The sequence below is a fragment of the Ascaphus truei genome, chromosome 16 (assembly GCF_040206685.1).
Source record: "Ascaphus truei isolate aAscTru1 chromosome 16, aAscTru1.hap1, whole genome shotgun sequence".
Classification (NCBI taxonomy): Eukaryota; Metazoa; Chordata; class Amphibia; order Anura; family Ascaphidae; genus Ascaphus; species Ascaphus truei.
Genome location: NC_134498.1, coordinates 42,605,880 through 42,632,379, shown reverse-complemented (window position 1 = coordinate 42,632,379; position 26,500 = coordinate 42,605,880). Strand labels below are relative to the sequence as shown.

At 43.3% G+C, this 26,500-nt stretch overlaps 1 protein-coding gene across 2 annotated transcripts in view; it reads left to right on the top strand.

The window, feature by feature from the left end:
* TBC1D8B (TBC1 domain family member 8B) overlaps positions 1 to 26,500 on the top strand; it is a 34,022-nt gene that overhangs the window by 7,267 nt on the left and 255 nt on the right. Inside the window, exons 3-21 of one of the 2 annotated variants that reach the window (XM_075573314.1) lie at positions 511 to 629; positions 2,461 to 2,686; positions 4,669 to 4,909; positions 6,442 to 6,649; positions 7,665 to 7,820; positions 8,640 to 8,780; positions 8,942 to 9,092; positions 9,453 to 9,667; positions 12,202 to 12,319; positions 13,949 to 14,234; positions 15,942 to 16,071; positions 16,538 to 16,636; positions 17,595 to 17,663; positions 18,050 to 18,290; positions 18,384 to 18,449; positions 18,657 to 18,740; positions 20,178 to 20,234; positions 20,689 to 20,786; positions 22,832 to 26,500. The exon at positions 22,832 to 26,500 is cut by the window's right edge and continues 255 nt beyond it. In XM_075573314.1, coding sequence (XP_075429429.1) covers positions 511 to 629; positions 2,461 to 2,686; positions 4,669 to 4,909; positions 6,442 to 6,649; positions 7,665 to 7,820; positions 8,640 to 8,780; positions 8,942 to 9,092; positions 9,453 to 9,667; positions 12,202 to 12,319; positions 13,949 to 14,234; positions 15,942 to 16,071; positions 16,538 to 16,636; positions 17,595 to 17,663; positions 18,050 to 18,290; positions 18,384 to 18,449; positions 18,657 to 18,740; positions 20,178 to 20,234; positions 20,689 to 20,786; positions 22,832 to 23,224 — 3,098 coding nt within the window. In that variant the 3' untranslated portion in view covers positions 23,225 to 26,500. The remainder of the gene's footprint in view (positions 1 to 510; positions 630 to 2,460; positions 2,687 to 4,668; positions 4,910 to 6,441; positions 6,650 to 7,664; positions 7,821 to 8,639; positions 8,781 to 8,941; positions 9,093 to 9,452; positions 9,668 to 12,201; positions 12,320 to 13,948; positions 14,235 to 15,941; positions 16,072 to 16,537; positions 16,637 to 17,594; positions 17,664 to 18,049; positions 18,291 to 18,383; positions 18,450 to 18,656; positions 18,741 to 20,177; positions 20,235 to 20,688; positions 20,787 to 22,831) is intronic. The other variant, XM_075573315.1, reaches the window with a different exon arrangement.

The window sequence follows — 26,500 nt, the reverse complement described above, 5'->3', positions numbered from 1 at the left end:
ATGGCTGCGCGCGCCGCCGGAACAAACATACGTGGAGCAATGAAGGCGCGCACACAGTGCGCGTGAACGCCGCGTCCAGGCGTGCGATTTTTCAATAGATTTACCAAATTGTTTTCCTGGCGCAACGGTCGCGTCACGTGAGTGGTTCAGCCAATGGGGGCGAACCGCTCACCTGACGTCACGGCCATACCTCCAGCCGGCAGTGCAGGTTTGGCGCGCCCGCACTGCCGGCCCTACTATAAATGAGGTCTAAGGCGCATGGGTGGCCAACTCCAGTTCACAAGGGCCACCAACATGTCAAGTTTTCAGGATATCCCTGCTTCAGCACAGGTGGTTCAATCGGAGCCTCAGTTGTGACTCAGCCACTGATTGAGCCACCTGTGCTGAAGCAGGGATATCCTGTGGCCCTTAAGGACTGGAATTGGCCGCCCCTGCACTAATAGTAATACAAATGACGCTTGAGGTGGCGGGATTATTTTAGAACAATTACAGTGTTCTTATTCTATTTAGGAGCCAGCAGAGAGGACATTCTGAAACACTGGCAGTGGCTGGAGCTGAATGTTCTGAAGACTTTGTCCGTATTTGATTCAAGTGATGATATTACCAGCTTCGTACAAGGAAAGATACGTGTAAGTACTTCTAACGCTACGTGCGGCGCTGTCGCAAATCACCGCTGGAGCCAACGTGAAGAAAGCAGCGTTGCATCAGCAGTACGATCCGATCGCCATTGTCTTGTGTTAAAATTTTTTTTTTTTTTACTTTAAAGAGGCAATCCAAGCAACGTTTAAAAAATATATATATCTATTAATATATGCAGCCTTTGATTATCTTTGTTGAAAACAAATTGCCGATCGATTAGTTCTCCTGTGATCGATCGGCAAAATCCTGCTTCCCAGGGTTCACTAAATGGCCGCCTTTCCGTTTTTCAATCAATCCTTCAGTCATTGTAACTCAGCAGCTACAATGTATTCTTATATTACTATGGTAAGATTATCTATTGTTTGCAGTTTAAGCAGCTGGGAATATTGGCAACAAAGTATCCCAAACAGGAAAGTGTTACAAAGATCTTGCACTGCTGGGGAGGTGGGTTAAAATCTGCTATTGAAAGCAAAGGATGCCCAGTATTTTCAATCTCATTAAAAATGGCATTAAGAGATCAATTAAAATAAAACATGTAGTATTATTTAATACAGCTCAACCCCGTTATAACGCGATCCGTTACAACGCGAATCCGCTTATAACGCGATGTAAGCGTGGCTCCCAATTTTTCGGATTTATGAATACTTTACAACACGATTATTGGTATCTTAAATACTTTATTGTACAATGCATACAATTGTACGTTATTTCTAACGCGATCCGCTTATAACGCGATGTGATTCTTTGGATCCCAAGCACAGCGTTATAAGGGGGTTAAGCTGTACTACTGAACTGATTTATTAAAAAAAGACGTAGGATATAGGTTGAACTTGATGGACGCATGTCTTTTTTTCAACCTCATCTACTATATTGCTTGGATTGCTCCTTTAGCTCTCGTATGGCCTTTTCTAGCAGTGTATTTTGTTACAAACTGAATCTCCGCCCAGGAGATATAAGCCCTTTAAATATTAACCCCTTCAGTGCAACCCCAGGACCCCTTCCTATTTAAAAACATTTTAGGGCCTGTACGCAATCGGCGCTCCGTGGAAGCGCCGATCGCGTGCCACAGTGCCCCCCCCTTTCCTCTTCACGTCTGCCACACATTGGCCACAACAAAAGCTGTATCGCGCGATCGTTCCGAAGAGCTTTAAGAGTTTTAAAAATGTCAAATAGGCTTCTGCAAGGGATGGCCGCTTTTGAGAGACGGTCTGTCTTTCATTGTGTTTTTTATAGAGCCTTAGTACAGGCATACCCCGGTTTAAGGACACTCGCTTTAAGTACACTCGCGAGTAAGGACATATCGCACATTAGGCAAACGGAAGCTCACGCATGCGCCTGTTACAAATGCGTTATTTACATCAGTTATGCACGTATATGACGATTGCAGTACAGTACATGCATCGATAAGTGGAAAAAAGGTAGTGCTTCACTTTAAGTACATTTTCGCTTTACATACATGCTCCGGTCCCATTGCGTATGTTAATGCGGGGTATGCCTATACTGAATAAAATTGGCTTCTGTGGGTATGGAGCATGTTTTACTCAAAACGTTGAGTACCGCTTGCGACCGTCGCTACCCTAAACTACTATCCAAATGCTAAACTATAACGTAACCAGCTTTGGGGAAGGGGAGGGCAAGCTCAGCCTTTGTGGGGTGGTACTGGAACCTCCCAAGAAAAATAGTTCTGAGAACAATGGTCAACTTCATAAATGAAGACGCCCTTTCATTTGGCTGGACTAGCAATCTTCTATCAATTTCCATTTATGACTATTTATATTTATCGTGATTTTTTTCTTATTTTTTTTATTTTTTTCTTGGTAGGGTCTTATTGCTGAAGAAGGGAAAGGATCATTTATAAAAGAAGATGATCCCGAAAAATTTAGGGAAGCTATCTTGAAATTTGAGAAATGTTTCGGGTTGCCAGCACACGAGAAACTGGTGACGTATTACTCCTGCAGCTACTGGAGAGGAAGAGTGCCCTGCCAAGGCTGGCTGTATCTGAGCACCAACTTTCTCAGCTTCTACTCTTTCCTGCTGGGTTCGGAGAGTAAGTCCACGAAATAGCGCAGCCGAGTGAGAAATCGTGAATGCATTGGGTAGAACAGTGATTTCCAACCTTTTTTGTTTGGAGGAACCCTTGAAGTATTTCGAGAAATCTCGGGGAACCCCTATCTGGCTGACACATATTAGGTTCGACAGGGGTCAGTCACAACATTTCACACCTCACGAGCCACCTCTATTTCCCACCCTCTACCCATGTATTTCTCTCCCATCCGTCTCACTAACTCTCCCCCCTCCCGCCACGCATGTATTTATCCCTTACGTCTCACTCATACTCCCTCTTTTCCTCACTCACTCCCTCCTGCCCCCCTCTCTTCTCTCACTCGCCCCTACCTTCCGTCAATTACCCCACTCTCTCTCAATCCACCCTACAAAATACATACCAAAAAAAAAACACCCCCTGGGGGGGGGGGGGGGGGGAGGTGTCTGTGGTCCATAGGAGGAACCCCTGAGACTGCTTCAAGGAGCCCTGGTTGGGAATCACTGGGGTAGAAAATGAAGGTGGAGCAGTAATACCGTGTTTTGGTCACTGGGGATATTTCGCTGAAAGCTTGCAAAAATCCAAGACGCGTTTCACCACATTATTAGCACTTTGAGGCTTGGCAAAACATTTAGCAAAAACGATTAAATTTTTTTTTATATATATATATATATATATATATATATATATATATATACTGTATATGTGTATGAGTATCAACGTTTCGGCTCACTCTGGAGTCTCAATAAAGGATCCAGAGTGAGGCGAAACATTAATATGTTTCAATAAATTTGATACATTTTCTCCAAGGTGTGTGTGTGTGTGTCTCTAGCTCTGTGCTGCAGTCTGCCCCCAGCCTACTTTATTACCCTTATACTGTATACTTACCTTTGCTGCAGTCTGCACCCAGGCAGTTTCATTTAACTTTAGTGGAGTGCCGCCACTACCTGCAGTGTGTGTGTGTGTGTGTGTGTGTGTGTGTGTGTGTGTGTGTGTGTGTGTGTGTGTGTGTGTGTGTGTGTGTGTGTGTGTGTGTGTGTGTGTGTGTGTGTGTGTGTGTGTGTCTATCTCTATCGTTTTGACAGAGGCTCCTGTTCAGAGCCGAACCATTGATCGTTTTGTAATCAACTTTATTCTCGTAGTAGTGAAGAAAATGGAGAAATGTGACACACCACCAATAATGAAAGGCAGAGAGGGTGAACTCCAGTAAAAAAACAAAGCTGTATTTGCTCATGTACAAAAAAAGAATCACCAACACGTTTTGCGCCGAGACGCTTTATCTAGGTGAAATTCTAAGCCACAAATGAGCATATTTAAGGCTAGTGAAGTATCCGGGACCTGTGCCATGTGCAGCTGCGCCCCAGGTGAAGGTCTGTGTCATCGTGCACGCTACGCTGTCCAATAAAACAAGTACAACGTTGTGAAAAATGTGACAAACAAAAGCATACATGAAGAACTTTTAAAAGCAAAACAAAGTGCTTCCGATACAATGTTAAACAGTTTCTCTGCATGTATAAATACATACGTGTTGTGGTACCTGAGGAAAATATGCCTCATTGGGTTCTGGTGGAGACTAACAAATCGGCCACGCATATCCCTCAGCCTCTGGGGTTTTTATAATAGGCGTGTGTGCGTGTGTGCGTGTGTGCGTGTGTGCGTGTGTGCGTGTGTTTATTTTTATTTTTACAGCTAGCCATTTTGCAACTGCATTTTGTATCGTTTTGCACATCTTACTAGTAGTGACACGTGAGTGCTCATTTGCATGTCGTTACCCAGAATCCCTGGCTGCAGGGTATACTAAGAGATAATGGGGAAAGGCAGGGTTGCTGACCTGTCGTGAGACATGTGAAAGTGCTCACCTGGGTTATTTTTACTCGCTGCACTAGTGGGATTGAAATTTAAAACGTTAAGTAAGGGTTAAAAATGAATGTAAACGCACTACATACAATAAGTTCATTTTTTTGGGGTTGTTTTGTTGACCTATCCAGTTAAACTCATCATCTCGTGGGATGAAATGTCCAGGCTTGAAAAGACGTCTAACGTCCTGCTCACCGAGAGTATCCACGTGCGCTGTCGCGGGGACGATCACTACTTCTCCATGTTCCTGCACATCAGCGAGACTTTCCTGCTGATGGAGCAGCTTGCAAGCTACGCAATTAGGAGACTTTTTGACAAAGAGACCTTCGAAAACGATCCAATCCTCAACGACCCCATGCAAATAACAAAGAGGTAAACCTTGCTGTGGCTTTCATATGTACAGCTACATTTCGTTTTCAGGATGACAATATTTGAAACTCCTTACACATAAACATGCGGCATGTTATGGTGCTATCCAGTGTATCTTTTTGTGTTGTAATAGTTGTTAATAATAACTTTATTTCATATAGCGCCTTGCTCCCAATGGGCCTCAAAGTGCGTCACAATTACAGTATAGCGCGCAGTACGCAGCACACAGGAAATGTTACACGGTCCTTGCCCAGATGAGCTTACATTCTACGGTTTTGGTGACTGAGGAGGATAAAGTGATTTTTCCCAAGGTTTCATTTCGAGTCTCCATTTGAAGGAAGGATAATTCTGGCACAGAGATGTTTCTGAAAGTAACTTCACTTTTATGGGCTCTCTATATAATACAGGTGTAGTACGGCCTTGTCCATTGTGTAAACTGGACAATATCTTCGAAGCGCTTTTCCTTGAAGAACCTACTCAATGGACTTAAACTGTAGTAATGATACTTTTCCTGGCAGACCCACACACTCCAGAACAGCCCCAGCCAATCAGGTCAATGTTATGCAATATATAGACGACATTTCTCGCTGTGTCTGCAAGCAAATAAACTCCTGTAGATGTCATTGTTGATCATGGAATTAACCTCCATTGTTTATCTGCTCCTTTAACAGATGAATTCAGACCTGTAGGGGTTAATCCATGGACCATGAACCTATCTCCACATGCTTATCTTTAGCACCTTGACTCTGCTTGGGCGCCTGTCGCTTATCTAGCAGAATCCTGTAACATGACTTCTCACTTTGTTGCCAGAGAATCGGCAGAAATGTCAGAAAAACTAAGTTGGCAATTGATGTGATGGCAGACATTTGTCACGCAGATTCTATTCTGTATTACATGCAGAATAAATATGTCTTGCACCATTGAAATTATTTTACAACCTGTAAAAAGATTGGTGTTTTATGCTGAATTTCTCCCCCCTCAGATCACATTTTAATTTAACTGTACTGGGGGTTCTCCTGTTAAGCAAAGTTATAAAAAATGTCATAACGCACATTTTACCCTTATAAAATGTATTTATATGACTGTCGGGAATATGATCAGTATAGGACTATATACTTGCAGAAGCAGTCTTGGCATATTCTCTGGGAAGAAGGTAGCAGCAGTAAAACATTGTGTTAACAAATACCCCTGATTCCACAGTACTGTGGGTCATATACCAGTATTGTCTGTTTGTTTATAGTGAGTTCTGTATTAATGAATACATAATATACTGTGTGTGTCTTGGATATGTTAGGTTAGACCAGGGGTGGCCAACTCCAGTCCGCAAGGCCATCGACAGATCTGGTTTTAAGGATTTCCCTGCTTCAGTTCAAAAACTGAGCCACCTGTGCTGAAGCAAGGACATCCTTAAAACCTGATCTGTTGGTGGCCCTTGAGGACTGGAGTTGGCCGCCCCTGGGTTAGACAGACTGTATACTAAAGATTACACAGGTTGCTAAATGTAATTAAAATGTCCTTTTCATCCTCTATATTAGAGGCCTGGAAAGCCGAGCACACAGTGAGCAGTTTACCATGTTCTTCCTTCTGCCTAAAGAAGAGAGTCTACAAGAAGTACACGAGTGCTTCCTCTGGATCCCATTCAGCCACTTAAACACATTGGGGAAGATGTGCATTTCGGAAAACTACATTTGCTTTGCCAGCCACGATGCGGGTCTCTGCAGCACAATCATTCCATTGCGGGAGGTAATGTGTGGCTGTAGCAGTGCATGTCCTCTTGTTACCCTTCGCTTTGATTCATTGACTCAAAGAATGAGTGTAAATGATCTGCTGAACATGGAATTGGCTTGTCCTGTGTGATAATTAAGCATATTGCCAGGGGTGGCCGACTCCAGTCCTCAAGGGCCAGGTTATTGGGGATATCCTTCTTCAGCACAGGCGGATGAATTGGTGGCTCTGCCATTGACTGAGCCACGGATTAAGCCACCTCATGCTGAAGCAGGGATAGCCCTAATACCTGGTCGGTGGATGGCCCTTGAGGACTGGAGTTGGCCACCCACAATATAAGCAATGTGAGTCCTTTGTAATGGGTCATAGATACCTCTGGTCATTTGACTTGCATGAAAGATAAAAATATGAATTCCTGTGCGCACTCCTTTAGTGATCGATAACAGCCTTTAGAGGTGGTACCCACGGCGTCTGTGCAGAGGCGGATCATAAATATTCGGAAGCCCACTCGCACAATAACACTGACCCCAATTCAGAATAAGCATCTTGCTACATTCATTGTACACCTGGCAAAATGACATAAATCCCTGAAACCTCGTGCGACCGCCCTTTCATTTTTCTGTACAATAAATGTAGCATGATGCTTATTCTGACTTACATGGTCCAAGTAAGCACATGTTCATTTATAGACAATTATACAGTGAGGTATCAATGGAATCCGCCTCTTGCAGAATTAAGAACACCACTTTTTTTTTTGATCAAGTGTCACTGTATCATTTATATCAGATATAACACAAGCTTCTAATAAATAACTTATTTTTTACTCCTTCGCATCAGCAGTTGACCCTGGCACTTTTTGGCAGTCGTCAGATTACCTGTGAACAAGTAGTCTGACGTCACAGCATAGACGATGCAGAATTATTGCACGTTTGCACACTAAATGTGTGCGACTGCGAATACGTGTTGGTTATGTGGGTATCGTATCCTTGGCTCCTCCTATACAATGTATCGCGTCTTGCTTTTTTCTCTGTAGACTGCTGGTATAGAAAAGTCAGACGCTGCAACAAGGGCAGTCACCGTTCGCACCAAGGGGAAGAAAGTGTTCCGTTTCACCGATGTTCGGGACTTCGACACGCTGGTGACAAAACTGCGGGCTAAATGTTCCGTGACAAGTCCTCAGCATACAGAGGTAACTTTCTGTAAGCGTCTGTCGCTAACCATTTCGCTTATTTTATTGGATAACAGTCGCGACACTTTTAAAAAAAATTTTTTTTGGTGTAGATGTTTCCCAATGTATTTTAAGGCTAGGGCCCCAGTCTTACCTGCAGCACGCGCACCTCGTGGCGCATGCACAGTTGAAAGCCACATTGTGCGGATTGTAGGGGAGCGATGAGATGCGCGCGGGGGCGCAGCCATTACAGAGCACATCTGCCCTTCCATTGGCTGTGCGCAGACCACGTGATCGTGGCACGGGAAGACAAAACTCTAGTCTTCCCTGTCAGCGTACGCGTCACCGCTCTTTCCACGCCCCCACACACTCGGCCACTGGGGCCTCCCCACAGAGGGGCATCAATACAATCCACACAATATTAATTAGCTAAGTTGCGGATTTGATCCATTCTCCTGTGATCGATCGGCGAAGATTCAGCTTGGGGGTTCACTAAATGGCTGTCAGTGCAGCAGACCAGGACCAAAAATGCAAAGTTCTGTGGGGACGATAATGTGACCAGGCAGTCACTAGATACAATTGGTGCACTGCTAGAGAGAGGGCAGGGCTCAAAAAGGGTGTGCCAGAGCCTGTTTCAGAAGAGGAAGGGGGTGTGACTTTGTAAATGGTTGCTATTGTAACAAAAAAGGCTCGTTACATTAAAATAAATTAAAAATGTCATTCCGAGTTTTTAAAATGCTACAAATATTTTATCATAATACAGAACTGATTTTTTTTTTTTTTAAAACACGTGGCATATTGCTTGGTCTGCCGCTGTAACGTGTGATTCACATTTGACAGATTATCAGTATAAACAATCAGACAGATTACCTGGAGGAGCACCCCATAGCCGGTAAAACGGGCAACCGCAAAACCGTAAGCACAGAAGCTTTAATGACCGTATTTCACCCTCAAGATGCAGAGAACCTCGACCCCAAAATGGTAAGAGAAGATGACTTGGAAAACGCGCGCTTGGGTAACATGGAGGTTAATCTGCAGCAGCTTGAACTTTTTACATTCTTTATAGATTAAAATATAGTGTGCAGAGCTGTAAGTAGTGAAAGTCACAGGTGCAAATAAAATACACGTCAAAATGTTCACAGCTAAAAGAAAAGATGAAGGAACAGTCATGGAATATGCTGTTTACAGAATGCGGACGCGGCGTCAGCATGTTTCGGACTAAAAGAACTCGCAATATGGTTGTACGGGGCATTCCGGAGACCTTGAGAGGGGAACTTTGGCTACTTTTCTCAGGTACATTCCCCCAATGTCTTACTTTCTCTTCCTGAATAAAAGAAATCAACAGATCTCCTCAAGGGCCACCAACAGGTCGGGTTTTCAGGATATCCCAGCTTCAGCACAGGTGGCTCAAGCAGTCCATGCTTCAGCTCAGGTGACTCAGAGGCTCAGTTTTCGACTGAGCCTCTGATTGAACCACCTGTGCTGAAGCAGGGATATCCTTAAAACCTGACCTGTTGTGGCCCTTAAGAACTGGAGTGCAGTACCTGGAGGACTAAGGCCAATGCCTTCAGCCAACCGTGCGTGGATAATGGAAGAGTTCTTAGAGAGCAGTTACTGCATGTGACAACGAGGTTGTACTTTATATATCATTAGGTGCCGTCAACGACATGGCGACCAACCCCGGCTATTACACGGACATTGTGGAGAAGTCGTTGGGTACGTGCACCTTGGCCACTGATGAGATTGAACGGGATTTACGCAGATCTTTGCCCGAGCACCCTGCTTTTCAGAGCGACACCGGGATCTCGGCATTGAGGAGAGTCCTGACCGCGTATGCTTACAGGAATCCCAAAATTGGATATTGCCAGGTACTGCCATGGGTTATCAAAACAGGGAACCACAAGCACTGCCGTTTTGCACCTGTAGAATAAGGCCTCTTTTAGGCCTCTCGGTTACTGCAGTGTATGATGGGTAAAGCATGTTTTTGGGAATTGTGTATGAAGGAATGTGCTTTATACCCCTTTCGCCTACTTTCAGAGTCTGCTATTCTCAGAACCTGCTATAACTACGTAGTTTCTTCTTATCTAACCATAAGACTTTTCTACTGGTTCCTACTTATCAGTGGAAAAGCCCTCCTAACTGTGAAACTATACAAACGCACTGAAATCTCTGCCTGTGCGCAGAGCGCTTTTTGCGGAGGGACAGCTTCGGTTGCTGCTCCCTTTTCCCATTTCTCTCTCGTGTAGTTACTCGAATAAAAATAGTCTCTGGCTGACTGTTCTCCTAAAACAAGGGCGAAGCCTCGTTTCTTCCTCTCAAGTACCTCGATTTTAAAATTAAATAAATGTAAGGGAATTGGAAAAGACAATAAACGCACAAACTTAATATTTGCGACAAGGATTAGAACAAATACAAGAGAGGTCCAGAATGAAGCGGGAGATACTCCAAGAAGTAGCTGTATGCAATGTCAATGCTAGTGGTCACAACAATTGGTGAACCTTGAACTCCTTGGACAGTAACACTGAGAAGCCTAAAGGTATCCAAATTGACTAATTATGGTGAGGTATGCAGGGGTGAACTTCATTCAGGTCGTATAATTAGTTGGTAAAAGCAGTCTGTATATAAAGACCTGTGAACACTCCTTAAGTAATTAAAGGTAATGATAAGAGCAATGCATACTGTCCCTCAATAGAGCTATATCTGGGATTGTGGAATCCAGTAGCGGAAGACCAGTCCTGGTAGACTATTGCCTCCTGTTCCTGTTTCGGGGGAATCGGGAGATGTAAAAGCTGAGACTTTAAGTTAGTGTTGGCTGATTTAGCATATTATGCACTGTACAGGTGGCAAATATACATGACTGCATCTTGTAAATTATGTTATGATATATTCCAAGTTTGGAAAGCACTGTCAATATGTACACTGTACATTCTGCTGTCATTATAGTCAAACAGGGTGTTCAAGATCAAGTTCTTTTGACCATATTCTATTTGAGTAGTGCTTTGTTTGTACAATCTGTTCTGTAACGCTGAAAGGCAGCAAACCTTAAAGATGCTGGTGTTAAAATAATAGGTCAATCTGATCACACACTTTTTTTTTTTTTTAATCCAAAATGCAGTATAAACAATATCCACATATAAATATCACACAGACGGAATCAGTGACACAACGAAAATGAATGCAAACAACTGAGGCATAAGACACAACATGCAAATCCTCACACTGACAGGTTGCTACACCTCCGTTTTTTAGCATGGACTTAATAAATAATAATTTTTCTACTAATTTTTTGACCCACTCTTTCGGCTGTGCGCCATATTCCTTTTTTTGTTCACTATCAAAAGCCAAAGGACAAGTGCGCAAAAGATTAGACGTAGCATAAAGCCAACAAAAAAGCAGAAGGAAAAAAACATGGGGGAAAAAGAGGAAAGCTCGGGGAGGTAAGGCAAAAGCAAAAACATGGGGGGGTGACACTTCGGGGAAACCCCTTCACTAGGCCCGTTCCCACAGATACCTAATGGACCATGGTGTTCCTGTTAGAAGTCCTTGAAGTAGAAACATTTCAGCATTCGTCCTCAGTGCCTTCCCCAGTCTGTAACAGCACAGAGCTGAGCGGCTTCTCCTGTCTGACTGTGCATCCGTCAGTGCAGTATCTCTTGCTGAGATTATTTGTTGGTCTAGGAATTTGGGGATTCCTTTCTGCACCCACCTCCCTTGTTTTGTATAGTTATTCCTAATTGTGTGGTGCTGTCTGTCACTGTATGTATACACACACACACACACACACACACATATTATGGGTTACAATTGATAAACCAGCTGTATCTGGACATCCCTGCATTCTTTTCTATCTTTGCCTTAATTCAGCACTACAAGTTGCATTTATTTTTTTAGTTACAGGATTGAAGCAAGGGGGTCTCCGGAGCTGAACTGCGTTAATTCGGCTCCGTGGACCCCCTTCTTGCTCAGATACTTACCTCCGTAGTTGGTGCTGGTATCTACTTCATGGTTACATGTCCCTCGGCACGCTGGCCAATAGGAAGCGGCAAGGGATGACGACGCGGCTTCCTGTTGGACCGCAAGACATGGGCCATCTAAAGCCGCCATTATGTTAGCCCCATGGGAGCTGCTACCTGCAGAGATACCGGTGCCCCTACAGAGGCAAGTATCTCGGGAAGCAGGGGGTCCCCTGAGCTGAAATTAATGGGGTTCAGCTGCTTCAGTGCTACAACCAAAAAAATAAAATAAAGAAAAATAAACTGCAACTGTCCAAATCGCATTAAATATACATTTCTGTTTCCAATCAGTTGGTTGTGCCTGTAACAATGTGCCGTATTTAATTCCTACAAACCGTACTTTTATGGAATGACTGGAGCCCCGCGACTTTCTATTCTCTCTCTCCCAGGCGATGAACATCCTCACTTCTGTTTTACTCCTCTATGCCAAAGAAGAAGAAGCGTTCTGGCTCCTCGTCGCGGTGTGCGAGAGGATGCTCCCCGATTATTTCAACCGACGAATCATTGGTAACGTTCGCAGCTTGTAGACTTGGTTCTCGAAGATTACACATGTTAAAGGAGCAATCCAAGCAATATCCTACACGTGTTTTTTTAAAGAAAAAAACATTTTTAAATCCGTGCTGTAGTATTAGATACTTACTACATACATACAGTACCTTTAAAAAAAATAATTATTTCAACTCCGTGCAATTTTTAAGACGTTTTAATATGCTTTGCGTCCTTTGGTTGTGGGTGTAAACACTTTCCCAGCAGTGCAAGACCTTTGTAATATTTTCTGCATATATTAAAACATTTTTTTTTAAATCTGCTTGGATTGCTTTTAAATAGGCATCAGAGCATTATGTTCCGACACTTCAAGCTTTTGTTTTCTGCACTCTCAGATGGGACCTTTCAAAGAGGAAATCTTCAATTTACATTAATAGTTTTGATTTACCTACAGCTGTAACAAGTGTAATATGTATTTACTGCAGGGTGTCTGAGAAATGTCTACACAACGTACGTCTCTTAAGTTGATATATACACACACACACACACACACACAAAAAAAGTTCAATATGTATATTGGGATGAATACTAAAGTGTGGAAATGTGTATGTAGTAAACAGCACGAAAGGAGGAAAAACGTGAAACTAAAAAATATGAACTAAAAATAGGGATATGGGTGATATTAATTAGAAAGTCCCAATTAGTGTTTTATAGCAGTCCACACAGCTTCAGTGCAGCCAATTCTCGGGGGAGTATTATTGCTTTATAAATTGCACTAACAAAGGAGGGAGAGGGAGTAGGGGTATGATACCTTTTATTGGACCAACAAGTAGTTGATACGTTACAAGCTTTCCAACCTCTCGGGGGCCTTCATCAGGTCCTACCCTGACCCTGAGAGGTTGGAAAGCTTGTAACAGATCAACTACTTGTTGGTCCAATAAAATGGAGGGCTCAACTCCAGTCCTCAAGCCCCCCCAACAGGTCAGGTTTACAGGATATCCCAGCTTCAGCACAGGTGCCTACATCCGAGGCTCAGTTGAAGACTGATTGAGCCACCTGTGCTCAAGCTGGGATATCCCGAAAACCTGACCTGTTTGGGGGGGAGGGGAGGGCTTGAGGACTGGAGTTGAGCACCACTGCAATGAAAGGTACCATACCTCCTACTCCCTCTCCCTCCTACTCCCTCCCTCCTACTCCCTCTCCCTCCTACTCCCTCTCCCTCCTACTCCCTCTCCCTCCTACTCCCTCCCCCTCCCTCTCCCTCCCCCTCCCTCCTCCCTCCCCTCCTTCCTCCCTCCTACTCCCTCTTACTCCCTCTCCCTCCTACTCCCTCCCTCTCCCTCCCTCTCCCTCCTCCCTCCCTCTCCCTCCCTCTCTCTCCCTCTCTCTCTCTCTCCCTCTCCCTCTCTCTCCCTCCTACTTCCTCTCCCTCCTACTCCCTCTCCCTCCTACTCCCTCTCCCTCCGTTGTTACTACATGGAAGAAAGGACCAGCACGGCCCCCCGCCCTTGTTTGCTCTCTATAAATTGTAAATACTCCCTTTGAGCAGAAGCAATGAGAGTTTGGAAGGGAGAAGGATGGAACACGTCTCACGGTGAACATCAGCATGGGGGGGAGAAACTGTTGATGTCTGTCCTTATTCTGTTACAGGTGCCTTGGTGGATCAGGCTGTGTTTGAGGAGCTCATCAGGGATTACTTGCCCCAGCTGACCGATCACATGACCGATATGACCTTCTTTTCCTCTGTGTCTCTCTCGTGGTTTCTAACCCTCTTTATAAGCGTTCTGCCCATTGAAAGTGCCGTTAATGTGGTTGACTGCTTCTTTTATGATGGGATCAAGGCGATCCTGCAGCTGGGTTTAACTGTGCTGGACTTCAACATTGAAAAGCTGCTATCTTGCAAAGACGATGCGGAGGCCGTCACTATTCTTAATAGGTAAAAATGAAAACAAACCGGGGAATACACACACACACACACACACACACACACACACACACACACACACACACACACACACACACACACACACACACACACACACACACACACACACACACACACACCAGAAAGAAGATCCAGCATATTTGGGGTTAACAATAAAGTATTTTTCTTGCCGTACATACGCACAATTCCGTGACGCCTTGGATGTCACTACGTTAAGGCGTGCCTTTCCACACAGACCGCTCAGCCCCTCCTATGTAGACATTGATCAAAATCTCTGGTTTCTACAATAATTTCTAATACAGGCGGTCCTCGCTTTTCCAACGGAACGCGTCCTGCTGACCGCCGTCTGGTAACGGACCGTCGGATTGCGGGTCCCATGTGAATCGGCGGCGGTGACCGTCGGAAAAGCAGGCCCGGTGTCGGATAATGAGGCGGCGGAAACCGGGACGTCAGAAAGCGAGGACCACCTGTACTGTAGTATGCAAGTGATAAATGTAGGATACGCCAATTACCAATGCACAAGCCCCTATCCCTACTTGCAGGTAAGGAAATTGAAGTGCAGCATCAGAGGAGTACAAGGGCAAGTTATCACCATGATGAGGACACTGTCTCATCAATGCAAATGTCCGTGCCGCACAACACGCGGGTACCATTCTTATGGGAGTCACATGATGATGTCCGGTTGTCCTTTTCCGGTGACCGATCGTCGGGGGCTGCTGGTTTAGGATCCGCGTCTCGGGAACATTGTCGTCGCCTGCAACAGCAGGGTTCCCGGCGCGTGATCCTCTGGTTCCTTCCGCGTTCTCTCACACAACACTGACGTCTACAGCGTCATCTCTGGCCCTATTTCAGGAAAAAACAGCTTGCAGTCCTATGAGTTAGAAAGTACAGCGCCACCTAGTGAACCCTACGCGTTTTGCTTATTCCTAGAGCCTTATCAGGGGATAGTGGCTGTATCTCCTCCTCATTCTTGCATACCCCCAGCACTAATTAAGCATAATTTGCCATACATTTACATATTAAGGTGTCGTAGTTTAAAGTGCAATTAGAGAACATACCAATTTGATACTCATATATCGGTGCTGGTTCCTCAGATTATTCACAATATTTAATCCTAACTTAATATAAAAAAGAACAATAAAATAACATTTTTATTAAAGTTAAAATGCCAAGAAAAGGAATCATGAACATTTAAATGAAAGGAACAATATCTACACGTACATTCAAACCATTGGGAACTCTTGTTTGTAAATTATAAATCCATTGTTGTTCGTTCTTCATTAGTTTTTTATTTCAATCTACCCCTCTAATGTGTGGGGGTGTTTGTTCCAAACCAATGAATGAAAGAAATACACGGACATTTGCATTGATGAGAGAGTGTCCTTATCGTGGTGATAACTTACCCTTGTACTCCTCTGATGCTGCACTTCAATGTCCTTACCTGGAAGTAGGGATTGGGGCATGTGACCTAATATATATCTTTTAACTTGCTTAAAGAGGACTGTGTTTGTCTTCTCTTGGTTTTTGCACCCTCTTGACAAATGCTCAGCCTACATTTGTAAAGCAGTCTAATTAATATTCTTAACTAACCCTAATAGGTTAATCTGTTTAACCTCTTTGCTGCCATTGCTAAATGAAACTGACTGTATTATATTATGCCCATATCTCTGGGGTTTCACAATATGTTCTTGCCGGCAGGTTTTTTGATAACGTTGTTAACAAGGACAGTCCGTTACCTTCAACAGTGCAGCAAGCCTCGGCCAGCACTGGTGTGAAGGGCAAAAGCCCCAAAGTGGAGATTACAGAACTGATCAAAGAGTCAAATGAAGTGAGCATATATAAAATACATTTTTTTGCTTAATGTATTTAAAGCCGCCGAACAGGCTGCATTGTGTAAAAAAAAAAATGTTTGTTACAGGATTGGTCACGCTGGCCAGTAGGAAGCTGCAATGGATGGCGTCATGTGTGACGCGGGCCATATAAAGTCGCCATTATATTAGGCACACAGTTCCCTGCCTGCAGAGATATCAGCACCCCCTACGGAAGGAAGTATCTCTGGAAGCAGGGGGTCCCGGGGGCTGAAATGAACACAGTTCCGTTCCAGAGACCCCCTGCTTCAATCCTGTAATAACTTTTTTTTTTTTTTTAAAGCAATGGAGCCTGTTCTGCTGCTTTAAGGATGCCCGTTTTATTCTGTGACATGCAAGTGTAGTCCAAGAATGACCATGTGGCTCTGATCCTTGGTCAGGTAAATGGAACAGCTGCCAAGTCATTCTCTTGTGTGGTCTCTGTAGAAGTTTGGTGCTATTCGCTATGAAGATGTGCAGAGCATGCGTAGTAGAAACCGGTTATATGTGATCCAGACATTGGAAACTACTACAAAGCAAAATGTGGTACGTATCCTATATATATATATATATCACGTCAAGTAAGAACTATTCCTACAGGCCTTGTCCACTCTCGTTGCAGGGGTGCAATATACATTTGTTCAGAGTATGCTTAAACACTTTTTGGATTATTATTCTGTATCCTGGGCAACGAAGTTAATTTTACGGTCATGGGATGGTATAGAAGAACTCCCAGCGTTAAATGTATCAAGCTCCAGAAGCGAACGGCAGTTTTACATTGTTACAGTTTATCTAGCTACTGTACCTCCCCGTGATTATGCCCCAAGTGTATTAGAATGCAGTATATACAATGTGAGTGAGGACTAAGAGATGGAGAGTAGTTACATGACACGTGTTATATACAATTCTTTATTCCATGCAGTGTTTTTCTCTGTATAAGCACGAAACTTGTCTGACCTTTTACATTTGATATCACAAAGAAGACTAGTTTTGTAGCATGTGACCGTTCCACTGTGTTCATGGAGCTGTTCAGTGTCGGTGTGGCGTGCAGTGCATTGTGGAGCAGTCATTTGGTTAAGCAATGCATAACATTTTTGCATGGAAGGGATCATAACAAATGTTTAAATGTAAGCGATATTAAAGCAGCCCCCTCTTTTTATTTGCCAGAAGGGGAAACACACTCTCTTCAGCATCGGGGACCCCCTGATTCCTGAGATACTGCTAAAGGGACAGCCAGTTCTTCCTGGTATTTAAATCCCCTGCAGTACATGTGCTTTTGCAGCTTCCTATTGGCCTGCGTGAAGTGGGAGGTTTAAACTGCCATTTTGTTTACTTTCACCAGTAAATGTCTTGCGAACCAGAGGGTCTCGGAAGCCGTAAATATAGTGTTTCAGCTCTGGGGACCTCCTACTCCCCATTCTGCTAAAAACACAGGGATCTTCTTATTTATGTGGAACCTTTATGACAAAACGAGATGCTATTTTTCTCTTTTTTTTTTCAACAGCTTCGGGTTGTTTTACAAGATGTCAAGTTCAACCCCACTGACTTGGAAAATCTATACCACTTATTTAAGGTAGAAAGAAGTTAAGTTACGGTCTATTTTTTGAGGCCACGGTAGCTGTTTTCACATTGAGCTGTTGTATATGCGTGTCCACATTGAATGTTCTTGTAGTGTTTTCCTTCCCATCAAAAACGCACCGTAATAGGCCACAAAAATCCAAATGTTACGTAGCCGTATAGAAATCGTACAACTGGCTGGAATCCATCTAACGTCATTAGCAGGAAGGCAGCCAAGCATACTTTAAATAGTTGACTCCCATCGCCATGGAGCATACAATATAAAAAGCCGAAGAACTGACCTTTTTAATAAGTGATCATACAGTAAAATCACTAACTTTGTAATGTATGTGCACTGTTTCTGCTTCATGTCCTACTAACCAATTGTTTTCTACTTTCCAGAGAGAGCATTTTCTGTCTTGTTACTGGAGTATGAACAGTGCTACACTGAGTCACCATGATCCAAGCCTTCCTTACCTGGAACAGTACCACATAGACTGCCAGCAGTTCCGGACACTTTACCACCTGCTGAGTCCTTGGGCATTTTCGGCGAACACCGACTCTATAGCCCTGTGGACATTCCGTTTGCTGGATGAAAACTCTGATGGTCTCATCAACTTCAAGGAGTTCTCTTTTGTATTTGGTGAGGACCTCACTGATGAGCTTTATTGGAGCGTCACAGCGAGGAACAATTTAATGTATTTGTTAATGCTGCTTATTTTTTTTTATTCTTTAGATGTAATGTTCAATGGAAGTTTTACAGACAAGCTGAAGTTACTTTTTAAACTGCATATACCTCCTGGTGAGTGTCTCGGGCTTGAATGTTGACTTTTTTTTTAAGTGGGATGAGGGTAGGCATAAGGAATTGGCTTGATTTGTTGTTATTTTATTGGGATATTCCGCACACGCGTTTGGTGTAGAAGTATGAAGCTGTGAATCCGGAGGTGTAATGTGCTCGTTTCAATGTGTGTTCCTGGAGTGTCTTGATCTGCGGTGTTGTTTCTTTCAGCTTTCACTGAAGTGGGAGCTATAAGTCCCTCAGAAGAAGCCAAACTTTCCAAAGAAGAACTGATGCATTTCAGCCAACTCTATGGTAACTGGTAGGCTTTACTGCAGGGGGTCTCAACTCCAGTCCTATAGCCCCCCCAACAGGTCAGGCTTTCAGGATATACCAGCTTCCGCCTCTGAGCCACCTGTTCTGAAGCATGGACTCATTAAGCCACCTGTGCTGAAGCTGGGGTATCTTGAAAACCTGACCTGTTGTGGGGGCTTGAGGACTGGAGTTGAGCCCCCCTGCTTTGCATGTGGTTGTAATGGGGGATTGCTGATGAACTGTTTGTCAATACTAATGAGATCAGTGACACACAGTATAGTAGGTGTAGGCTTTTTCCCAACATGCCTCACTTTAAAGGAGAGATGTCCCCCCGCCTACCCCCCCCCCCCCCAAAAAAAAGTCTCCCCCTCCCCCTTTAGGTAGGAATCAGGCGGTCTCAGGAGCTGAACCGTGTTGATTTCAACTCCGTCCCCCCTGCTTCCCAAGATATCTCTGTAGGTGTTGCCGGTAGCAACTCTGCAGGTTTAAATGTCCTGGTCACACGGGCCAATAGGAAGCCGCAGAGGATGATGTTATAACTTCCCATTGGCGTGTATAATGTGAGACCTTTAAATCTGCCATTTTGATAGCCCCAAATACCCCAGCCAGAGCAGCTACCAGCACCCCCTACAAAGGTAAGTGCCTCTGGATTCGGGGGTCACCAGAGCTGAAATGAGCACAGTTCCGCTCCGGACACCCCCTTCCTTCAATCTTAGAAGTAAGTGTATGTGTACAGAAAGCAGTATTGCTGCTTTAATGCATTGGTATTCACATCCTCTACCTGCACTACAGTACTTATCCTAATGTTTTCAAATGGTTCTGTCTCTTCTGTGAAAACCTGAGTGTCTGTATTGTGTACTTAGTAACATGAAGGTATATTTGTATAGTTGAGCCATAAACCAGAAGCTGTAGGTTAAGCATACAACACCATGCAGTTACTCTGTTAGCTGCCATGCTAACCGTTCATCTTGTTGTCGGCCTAACAGTTGCACTGTGAAACCTTTTAGCCAAATGTACAATGTTTTAGCTTCTGTGTAAAATTACACACCACTTTATTTATTTATACAAATGTTTTACCATGAAGTAATACATTGAGAGTTAAGTCTCGTTTTCAAGAATGTCCTGGGCACAGAGCTATAACAATACATGGTTACATTAAATGAACAGAGGTTATACAGTGAATTCGCAGACATTTCATGGACAGATAGAGATGGAAAATTGGGTACAGGGGATAAAAGGGTCTGTGAGTTTCAGATTGAAATAGAGCAATTTTAACTTCACCAAACATCAGGGAATGGCAACAAACGGCTCACACCCTTTAGTTGCCCTTCGACTTTTGTATGAAAGTTGGATTTTTTGGGCCTCAAATATGATCTTCATTATCCTTTTTGTGCAACTATAAATATGAAATTGCTGATATGTATTTTTCTCCGACAGTTTGTTCACCTACCGAAAATTCAGAAGCTGATGACAAAACTAAGAGCCTTGAAAAAGGTACCTTTTTAGTAATCAGATATCCTGTCTACTTATTATTGTACGAGTACAGTGGTTAGTAGTGACCATGTAGTCTCGCTGCGATTTGAAATACAACCCCCTTTAGTGTGGTATGTTTCTAGCGCCAAGTGTTCGATGGGATACATTGTAACAAGTTACTACTTTTATACAAAATGTATTCTATTTGAGGATATGGTAACTATAGAAAATCCTTCTTGGTAGTAAATACTGGAAAGAGCTATATTTTTCAATTTGTCAATCTGGGATGTGATTCCAATGTCTTACCAATATCTGGTGTATAACCGTAAATAAATAGACTTGCAAGTCTCCTCTTGTGTCGGTGCAGTGAGATTAGCCGGAGACCAGGGAAATCCGTGCAATCGGACAGTGAAACTCTGTCTTCTGAAACACGATTTCTCTTTTTATAAACCCTTTTTTTTCCTTCCGTTTAAAGGCAGAGGGAAGGTTGATATTCAGGCGTATCTGAAGCAATGGCAAGATGAACTGGTGAGAAAAGAAGAAAGCATCAAAGATTTACCAAGAATAAACCAGGTAAGGAGTGAGAGATTAAGGTCCAAAGTCACAAGGCGCTGATATGTCACTTAACATGGCGATAACCGAACCTAATTTAACATCGCATTAAACACTAACGGTATATCTTCAGAGGTCAATAACATAAGGGCATGATTGTTTTCCTTAGAGCAGGGGTTCTCAACTCCAGTCCTCAACCCAAGGTCGGGTTTTAAGGCTATCCCTGCTTCAGCACCCGTGCTGAAGCTGGGACTAATTGAGCCACCTGTGCTTGGAGCATAGCGTTAACTATAACGGATGTTGGTGATAACGATTGGAAATGAGGTGTTATAATAACCTTGCATATCCATTGAAGTCCATTAAGGTTAAAGCAGAGACTTCAGTTATACTTAAACTATGTGTTATTCTTATCTAGACACCGTAATATGGCTTGTGCAGTGTCTGGGTGGCTGTAACGCCACAGATGTAATGGAAATAACATGGCGTTATTTCCATCTCCTCACCTGTCTCTCTACTTCCACTAAAGTCCTATTTCGATGTCTGGATGGGAGTCATTTCAAGACTGGCATAACCACACGTTGTTATTGGAAGATAACGCAATGTTATAATACAATAACATGACATTAAAGCAGCAGTCCAAGCTGCCGTCTTTCCTTCCTTTAATATGTGCATCAATACAATCTACACTAAGTAATTAGCTAAGTTGCCGATCGATCGGCGACGATTCGGCTCGGGGTTTCACTAAATGGCTGTCAGTGCAGCAGAAGAGGTTCAAAGATGCAAAGTTCTGTGGGGAAGATCATGTGACCAGGCGGTCACTAGATACAATTGGCGCACTGCTAGAGAGAGGGCATGGCTCAAAAAGGGGTGTGCCAGAGCCTGTTTCAGAAGAGCAAGGGGATGTGACTTTGTAAATTGTTGCTATAGAAACAAAAAATCCTTGTTACATAATTATACATTAAAAATGTAATTCAGTTGTTTAAAAAAAAATGCTACATGTATTTTCTCGTAGTATATACTGATTTATTAAAAAAAACACACATAGTGGATTGTTTGGTCTGCAGTCAATCAAATCAATCAAAAGGCAATCCAAGCGGCACTTACATTTAAAAAAATTAAATATATCATGTTTTTTTGTTTTTAATATATACAGCCTTTGATTACCTTTTTATTAAAAATGAATTACCTAAACTGCTGATCGATTTGTTCTCCCGTGATTAATCAGCAAAGATCCTGCTTCCTAGGGTTCACTAAATGGCTGCCTTTCAGTTTCAATGTAATCCTTCATTCAGTGTAACTCGGCAGTTACAATGTATTCTTATATTACTACAGTAACATTATCTATTGTTACAGTTTGCAGCTCAAACTGCTGGGAATAGTGGCAACAAATTATCCCAAACAGGATAGTGTTGCAAAGCTCTTGCACTGCTGGGGAGGAGGGCTAAAACCTGCTTTAGAAAGCAAAGGATGCTCAGTATATTAAAACTCATTAAAAATGGCATTAAGAGTTGGAAAAAAATAAGAAGAATAAGTATTATCTAATACTACAGAACTGATTTATTTAAAAAATAAAAAAACATGTAGGATATTGTATGAACTGCTCCTTTAAGCCTATGCTAAGGAGTTGTAGCTCGGGCGCTGTTTTTGTTTAGAATTGACCTTTTGAAGATACTGTGTTACCTCCGGGAACATACCATCCACTTCTGTTTTAGATAATGTCATGCTATGAGCCCTGATTCTAGCAGAACTTAGTGAATCTATGCCACGGGTGGCCAACTCCAGTCCTCAAGGGCCACCAACTGGCCAGGTATTGGGGATATACGTGCTTCAGCATAGGCGGCTCAATCAGTCCCTGCTTCAGCACAGAAGCAGGGATATCGTTAGAACCTGACCTGTTGGTGGCCGTTGAGGATTGGAGATGGCCACCCCCTTATCTAGACCGAAATCTTTTCTGTGACACAGAATGGCTTTAACCCTTTGGCAGCAAGCGGTTAGAATGTGGACTGTTTCTTAAGGCCTTGTCTTTTTCCGACAATCATATTCTAATTTTGAATCCCTTTTACCAGTCCCAGTTCATCCAGTTTTCAAAGACTTTGTACAACTTATTTCACGGGGACCCCGAAGAGGAGCTTCTGTATCGGGCCATCGCGGCGGTGACAAGTCTCCTGCTTCGAATGGAGGAGGTCGGGAGAAGGCTGCAGAATCCGGCTTCCCCCGCCGAGAGCTTTGTAACGAAGCCGTGTACTGAACCTACTCAGGAGACCAGCACTGTGCACCAGACTGAAACTGCCCTTCCAGGCCCTTCCAAAGAGAATGAATGGTCTTTTGCATTCGAACAGATACTCGCCTCATTACTGAATGAACCAGCACTGGTGAGATTCTTTGAAAAATCAACTAATCTAAAGGCAAAGCTGGAAAATGCTAAGATCTCACAGATGCGGGCCAGCAAAAGGGTGTAGGTGTAGACTTTTAAAAATATATATATATAATTATCATGAAACAGTAAAATATAAAATATTGTTAAATATGAAGTTACATTATATAAACCACTACTCAAGTAAATGAATAAACCCATATCCACAAGGGTTTTTTTTTTTTTTCCTCCCATGTGTAACACTCTTCCTGTTAGGATCCTTTTATACAGAATGTTTCAAAAGTTACAATGTGGCACTAATTTCATCTGTTAAAGCAGGATTGCTTCAGTTGCACTGTATATCAGTGTGCAGTCCAAATAAAACAGCATCGGGGGAATACGCACCCATGATGTGTCGTTTTTCTTTTTTTTTAATGCAGTTTTGGTATGTACACAATACATACAAAATGCCTAAATTAGTAAATGGCTGTTTTTAGATATTGCTCTATATTTCGGATGCCCGGGCCTCTCTGATACTGAAGGTGCAAAGTAAGTGACATGTAGATTTTAACTTTAATTTTTGTGCTAAATATGCAAAATGGTGAAAGTGTTTGATCTTGCCCTGGAGGGAATTTTAGGTTTGAATTTTTTTTGTTTAATATCTCTATACTACTTCCTGGTATACACCTGAACCTCCCGCCCCTCGATAGGTGTTACTTGCCCTAGGAACATTCCATTTTGGAACGTCCCTGATTCCGGGATTAACCCTTTCACTTCTTCATTGGCTGAACACCATTACAACCCACCCTTGCAGTTTGATGCAGAACAGGAACAAAAACGTGTCGCGTCCATTCTTTAGAAGCATTTGTTATTACAATAGATTACACAGCATTACAATAACTAAAAATATACATGATCACCCTCGGATTACTCACTTAGAAAGTCGGTTGCTGCTTTTTTTTTTTTGCTGCTGCTGGGGTTGCAGTGAATTTAGGTTGTAACCTTATGTACCAGACATGGAACTTTTTATTTATGTTTTAATCTATATTGAAATTATTACTAGGTTTCATCTGCTTGAAATATAATTGGCTGTGCCAACACTTTTCATCTGTTATGTTGTATCTGTCCGGTAATATTTTAAGTCTACACGGTGTGTTGAATGTAGGAAGTTACCCACTGTTGTCATACATTTTTATCACCTGCCAAGCATGCAATAGAACATGAACTGCTTAAGGGAGATCGTTTGTCTATAAAACACTGTAAATAAGTTCTGCTTTTTGTTTGTTTAAAAGTATATGTACAAGTCTGTTTCCTTGTATACACATGTAAACAACAACTACTATATGCAGCCTGTCTGTTATAAATGAAATAAAAACAGAACATTATTTTTATATGCAGTTTATCAGCATTTAGGTACATTAATAAGAGCGCTATTATACATGACTTCTATATTAATCTGGTCTCAAAACGTTCTTTTCCGTATTAATACTTACAATTTTTCACCCTTCAAAAAATAATAATATATATATATATATATATATATATATATATATATATATATATATATTTTGAGGGGGGGTTCTACTTGTAAATTGTAGGTGTGTATTACGGTTTTTAGCATAGGCTAGGTGCAGTATGATTGACCCATAATGCTCTAGAGGAACTAGCAGTGAAAAGGGTTAAAACCACGTGCATTTAAAAGCGGTGTGTATATACACAATCGTATGAAAGAACTGTGGCTTATTTACTAGGCAGTAAGCGAGACGGTATCTGTGCTACAGTGAATACAAAGTATCAACTGTCAAATGATTATATTTTAATGTGTGTTTTATTGTTTTGCACTAATGAAAGGGCCTGGGAACTGTGCATGCATGTCCCTGTTGCACTAATGAAAGGGCCTGGGAACTGTGCATGCATGTCCCTGCAGCAGTGAACGGGTTAACTTGAAGAGTAGAACTAGGAATAATAGGAATGTACTGCAGTTTCCCGCTACCCATGGGTACGAGCTTCTCTTCTCGCCCCCTACCCATGGGTAGAAGCTTCTCTTCTCGCCCCCTTTCCCTTACCTGTGGGTTCCAGCTTCTCTCTCCCTACCTGTGGGTACGAGCTTCTCTCTCCCTACCTGTGGGTACAAGCTTCTCTCTCCCTACCTGTGGGTACGAGCTTCTCTCTCCCTACCCGTGGGAACCAGCTTCTCTCTCCCTACCTGTGGGTACCAGCTTCTCTCTCCCTACCTGTGGGTATGAGCTTCTCTCTCCCTACATGTGGGTACTCGCTTCTCTCCTCTACCCCTACCCATGGGTACAAGCTTCTCTCTCCCTACCTGTGGGTATGAGCTTCTCTCTCCCTACCTGTGGGTACAAGCTTCTCTCTCCCTACCTGTGGGTACGAGCTTCTCTCTCCCTACCTGTGGGTACGAGCTTCTCTCTCCCTACCTGTGGGTACGAGCTTCTCTCTCCCTATCCGTGGGTACGAGCTTCTCTCTCCCTACCCGTGGGTACCAGCTTCTCTCTCCCTACCTGTGGATATGAGCTTCTCTCTCCCTACCTGTGGGTACGAGCTTCTCTCCTCTACCCCTACCCATGGGTACAAGCTTCTCTCTCCCTACCTGTGAGTATGAGCTTCTCTCTCCCTACCCATGGGTACGAGCTTCTCTCTCCCTACCCGTGGGTACGAGCTTCTCTCTCCCTACCTGTGGGTACCAGCTTCTCTCTCCCTACCTGTGGGTATGAGCTTCTCTCTCCCTACCTGTGGGTACCAGCTTCTCTCCTCTACCCCTACCCATGACTGCGAGCTTCTTTTCTCGCCTCCTTTACCCTACCCAAGGGTACGAACATCTCCTTGCCCCCTTTCCCCTACTCATGGGTACGAGCTTCTCCTCACCCTATTTTCCCATCTATGGATAAGAGCTTCTCTTCTCTCCCCCTACCTGTGAGTATGAGCTTCTCTTTTCTCCCCCTTTCTCCTACCCGTGGGTACGAGCCTCTCTTCTCACCTTCTTTCTCCTACCTGCGGGTACCAGCTTCTCTCTCCCTACCCATGGGTACGAGCTTCTCTTCTCTCTACCCCTCCAGCCAGCTCCTTAATTCCGGCACGCTGATGAGTACTGTCCCTCTGGGAATTGGTGATTAGCGCTGCCATTAAGGCCACAGGTGAAGCCCCGCCGAAGGCCGCCTGTCGCCACTGTCCTTTGCGCATGGGTAAGACACTTCTTCAATTAATCAGTTGGTTACCATTATCACAAGGAAAATGTTTTGTTTGCCACTAAAGTTGCAGCAAAAGTGAATGAATGTGCTTTTTGCATAAAGGAATCTTACCTACGTGTATAAAGTGCATTACACATTCTGACCGTTGCAGAATCAACATTACAATCTACCATGTA